Genomic DNA, 5530 nt, shown 5'->3' on the forward strand with positions numbered 1-5530 from the left:
TTCGAACGAGAGTTTACAGACACAAAACGTGTATTTTCCATAATGGCGCTAGCTTATTCCCGTATGAATCCTTTTTTCAGGATGCTCGAAAGTAAAAAAAGTTGACCTACCTGGTTAAGATGACAAGAAAATACCAACACAATGTGTGCCGACCATCGTTCACGATCCTCCTTCCAATAGGAAATTGACACCTGGACGAGATCAATTTTATCATTTCGCGGGCCATCTTCTTTCATCACAAATGGGACCTCTGAAGCGTGTGTTTTCTGCGCGAGAATGGTGGCATATCATGCCGATGGCTATTGACAGTTGCCTTGACATCTTCCCCTCAGCTGAGCTATGCCAAATCATGCGCTTTAATAGAACCTAAAACCATCATCTTGAATTATAGTCATCTCCTGAGGTGAGTAATGGTTTGGGAAGGTTATTTTGATTATCTGTGGGTTCCATGCACAACACTAGGCTACCACATTGGAGGCGGAAACCCCATTAAAGCCGCCATAATGGTCTCTCAGTGGAGGGAAGATCACCAGTGAATTAATATCGACACAGCTATACGAAGTAATCAAGCGTCGAAGTTTGGGGGGCATAAGTGCCCAAACGTTCCTAAATGAACAAAAGTCCCATCAATATTCTTTGCGTTGTCACTGTGATGAATTTATACTGCGGCTCTCTCATAAATTTTCTTGACTTTTCATTCCATGCAATTGCATGTTCCTCTTGCTCCTTGGATTCGTTATCGTACAAACGCCATTGCAGCGAAACTTATACCAAACTACAACCACCACGGGACTCTATGAAATTAGGAGTGACATGTCAACTTCATGAGAGTATTTGTGCAGTCAGCACTCAGAGCTGGATACTTGCATTCTCTTCATCTTACGCCTTAGATTAATTATTATACGTGTGCCATGGCAGCCAAACCTATATCAAACTAAACACCACCATGGGACTCTTTGAAATTAAGGAGTGCCATGTCAACTTCATGAGAGTATTTGTGCAGTCGGCACTCAGTGCTGGAAACTTGCATTCTATTCATCTTGCGCCTTGGATTAATTATTATACGTGTGCCATGGCGGCCAAACCCACCACAGGATTCTTTGAAATTAAGGAGTGCTATATCAACTTCATGAGAGTATTTGTGCAGTCAACACTCAGTGCTGGATATATACAGTGTACTCGTATTCTCTTCATCCTGCGCCGTGGATTTATTATTAAATACGTGTGCCATTGCAGCACATATCGGACTAAAACCACCACAGGACTCTATGAAATTTAGGAGTGCTTTATCAATTTCATGAAAGTATGGTTTGCACTTTTCGAACCACTTCACAAACCACTCAAAAGGAGATTCGTTGATCCTTACATGTTCTTATGTATGAATCATGAGGAAATGCCCCCTCACTACGGAGTGCTATTTCACTTAGAGAATGAGTAACTTTGGATTCAAATTACGATGCAATAACATTGGAGAATTTCTATAAAATGCACACATATAGCCACCTAAAATTGCTAATAGCGCTATAAACAGTTAACAACACAAGAAAATTTAACGACCAACTCTTCAAACAAGATTATACAAGAATATTTTAAATGAATTGAGACATATGTGCTAGACCTGTTTTAAAATGTTTGAGCGCTTCTTTGTCTGACATTTCCCGATACTTTATTCTCAGTCTCTCCATTTCAACATTAATATGAAGTCGTTAGAACCTGTCATTGAAATATTTGAAGTCTTTCGCACTCAGTGCACGTCTGTAAATCACGGTTTTTGGTCGCCAGTCTTCTCTATGACTATTAGGGCACACGCTCCCAGGTCCGCTAGCGCCTAGCTCGTTTATTTGCTGTAACTCTCGGGTAAAGTGAGTCCACTGCCGCTTTTAATTTGTGTTTATCGTTACGATGCTCGGGTCCTTCAGCCTTTCGCGCATTCTGCACCGCAGGATCAGACCTACGGCTTGCCGAATTCGTCCGTCCAATAAACCATAGATCACGGGATTAAGCCCTGAGTTAGCCATAGCCAGCCAGGTGGTCGTCGTGAACACGGCATCCGAAAAAGGGCAGTCGTTCCTCGTGAATACCAGACATAGGATGCCGACGAAATGGGGCAGCCAGCAGGCCATGAAGTTGCCGATTAAGACAAGGAGCATAAACGCCGCCTTGGCGTCTCTCTTGAGCCGTCGGGCCCGCCGGGTCGCCAAGGCCGACTCGCTGGACCCCATGGACTCCATGTCGACGATCAGCCGGGACTGTCTACGGGCCACTCTGAGGATGTGGAAGTAGCAAAAGAACATGATGGTTAGTGGAGCAAAGAAGCCCAAGGCGAAGATACTGCAGGAGAAGCTGGGGCTGTAACCCCAGTCTATGGTGCAGATGTATTCATTGTGGAAGTATTTGTAGTAAGACCAGGACCAGGCAAAGGGCAGGAGTGCTAGAGCGAGGGGCTGCAACCAGACCCAGGCGAGAACTACGGCCACCCTACGCCCAGACATGAGCTCCAGGTAGCGGAACGGGTGTACGATGGCGAAGTAACGATCCAGGGCGATCCCGGCCAGGGTGAGCATGCTGGCCACACAGAAGATCACGTTGGTGATGCCGTTGACGGTGCAGAACACGTCCCCTGCGATCCATCGGTTGGCGATGCTAGAGCCCAGGATAAATGGCATGCCCGTCAGGCCGACAGACAGGTCGGCCACCGCTAGGTTGGCGATGAACACCGTGGTGTTGTTCCGTAGGATCCGGTAGTTCGCCAGCGCAAGCAGGACCAAGGTGTTCCCAAGCGTGGCGGATAACATGATGATAGCCATGAACGACGATTGGATAGCAACGAAAGCCATTGACCTCGAATCCGTCCCGTTTCCGAATGTTACCATGTCAGACGACGTTTGGTACGAACCAAGTCTCCAGGAACTCAAACGTAATATCGCATTTTTTTGTCTAAGCACATTTCTTGTGTATAGACCTACTTAGAATATCACTAGTGCAAAAGTTACAATCCTGTTGTGCTTTAATAAGCAGCTCGCCATCCCAGCGTGTGATCCCTCAAAAGCATGACCACCGTCACGTCATTGCATTCTTCATGGTACTGAATCGCGTCATGCTCGACTTTCTGTCAAGCCGAGAGTGCGAAAACGCTTGTGATTCTGCGCTCGAGCGGAGTGATTCATGACTCTACCATCATCGCTGTCCAATCATTATCGGCAAAGGAGCAAAAAATGTAAATCCAGTTACAGCATTTCCCCTGGTCTCCTTCAGGCGCTAAGCCATCACAGCATAATTGATTCAGAGAAATCGCTTTTAGCGGCGTATAATTTGCATTCATATTAACTTGGAAGAAGGAGTTTTAATTATTTTGTCAACTACCGATAAAGGATGTCTGTGTGTTTGACTCGTAACAATTCATGTCTGGGTTACCGTCCATACATAGTGATTGTCCAACATATGACTATTATATTGCATAAATGGAGCGTTATACCTGCTCATTCCCTGTGTGGATTTAGACGCTTTGACGCTGTCTTGAGCGAATACATTTTGAATTAGTGTGTGTTAAAGTGCATAATAATAAAATGAAATGAGATGGATAGAAGTCCCAGTATACTGGATTTCCACCAAATGCAATGGGGCATACGAACAGCACATCAAGTGAATACGTTTTAGTTTGACGCATCAAAAACCTAAGCAAAATTCATCTGTCCACAGCGCGCGGACATGACTTGTGCACGCCTTTGCGTTTACACCAAGCAAAAACGAAACGTTCGTATACTGATTGTGCGTTAAAATTTTAAACTTTGTTGATTGTCGTTCAACAACACGAAAGTCCAAGTACACAAAGAGCCGTGCAACAGCTGTACGCATAACCGAGTTTTCCATTTGAATGTGCCCAGCAGGCATTCCAAAATTGAGATACTTTAAATGAGGAGTATTTGGTATCTATTTAATATGTACATGATCTCTGTTGATTATTTGAGAGACCAATCTGGGGAAATGGAAATTAGTCGGAGAGTGTATTAACCAACTAATTAATTAAAAGAGCCTGAAAGATTCCCCCCCCGATGGCGCGCTTCCGGAAAATAACGTGCAAAGATTTTAGAATTCGAATATTTTTTTGTGTTAAGTTACTTCTATAATTAAAAATCCAACTCGGAAAAAGGGCTTTGGAAAATATTTGCTAGTGTGTCAAATTATAGAAACTGAAAAATTACCTGAGCTAAAAGGGAAATATCCTGCTAAAAATCTGAAAATCTAAAATACATGAAGAACAGTGCAATAAGGCAGTCTCGTACACAGATGAACATTTACGGTTTGAAATTTTATGGTAGTCCGTCGGTAAAAGCCGAAATAAAACATATCAAAATATTTTACACAGTAACAAACTTAAAGCAATATTCTACTTCAATCACGAAAAATTGTAATATAGGCCTATTGTCTAACCTTTGCTGACAACAACTGCGTGATGTGAACTCAACGAAATCTGGAACCCATCGACTGCAAGTATATAGGTTAATCTTTGCAACGTTGTACAATCTCCTTTCAGTACGGGCAGGGAAAACAAACGTGCATAAACATGGAGGTCGTTTAAGAAAATTCGGTTTTTTTTACCGATTTCCATGTGATTTTCCTAAATATTACTTGGGGAAGCCAAAGGTAAAACTCCAACATGAGTGTTTCATGGGGTGCTTTCAGTTACGAGTTATTCTTTCAAAAATTATCGAATGTAATAGGACGGCCCAATGTAAAATCCCCATAGGAGGACCGCGCGAGGGTTCCGGAAGCTTGCTACGTGACCTTTTACTTTCGGACTTTATAAGCACTGTAAGAATTAATGTAAATGCACACAATAAACAACATGAGGAACATATTGCAATCTAACAGAATTCCACGTTTGTTGCATTTTATCAAAGTGCAATGTTGTACATGTATGCGTTTTAAGGTCGCATGAACCAGTGGCGTGAATTTGTGCCGGGACTGTGGAGGGGTACTGGCACCATGTGAAACCTGGGGGCGCTGTTCATTATACAGTTTTGGTTTAACACAGTTTACGAAAACTCCTGAACCCAACATCAAACCGGGCAGGCCCCCCTATTTAGAGCTTTCGACATGTTTTCCAGTTTTCAGTGTATTTGAATACATTCTGCTTGTTAGGAAGTCTGAAAATGATTGAAAATTGTTTGCTTTTTTCTCGCCACTAAAATGTGTGAGGGGTGATTCAATTTTTACTCAAATAGGAGAGTGTATTACACCCTAGCTTTGAATCAAATAGTAAGCTTGTGGTGAGTTTAAACTTGAAAGGGGTAAAAATCTCACACGAAATAAATAATTTAAATAAAACAAAACAAACAATAAATATAGCAAATAAGAACAATAAAATAAAAGAATAAAGGACGAGATGACTTTATTATTATTTGGGGGGGGGAAGTTCAGTGTGAATATTTTGTTTTCATTTAAAAAGTAGAGGGCGCATTGTTTACCCGTCTACATTGGTGGAGTACACGAACGTCAAGGGACACGAACATACGTACGTTGTCCGCCA

At 42.6% G+C, this 5530-nt stretch overlaps 1 protein-coding gene across 1 annotated transcript; it reads right to left on the reverse strand.

Annotated features, from left to right (window-relative positions):
- Nucleotides 1-1880: 1880 nt before the first annotated feature.
- On the reverse strand, nucleotides 1881-2873 carry LOC147799974 (5-hydroxytryptamine receptor 4-like). Its single transcript, XM_087148739.1, has one exon. It carries the CDS (start codon nucleotides 2871-2873, stop codon nucleotides 1881-1883), a length of 993 nt encoding a protein of 330 aa, XP_087004865.1.
- Between the last annotated feature and the right edge of the window lie 2657 nt (nucleotides 2874-5530).

This window comes from Acanthaster planci, linkage group LG02, assembly GCF_054643075.1.
Source record: "Acanthaster planci isolate LZ-2023a linkage group LG02, COTS_SCS, whole genome shotgun sequence".
Taxonomy (NCBI): domain Eukaryota; kingdom Metazoa; phylum Echinodermata; class Asteroidea; order Valvatida; family Acanthasteridae; genus Acanthaster; species Acanthaster planci.

Bases quoted from the DNA above. Each gene is read 5' to 3' on its own strand.
- LOC147799974 (XM_087148739.1), bottom strand. From the start codon at position 2,873: ATGGTAACATTCGGAAACGGGACGGATTCGAGGTCAATGGCTTTCGTT.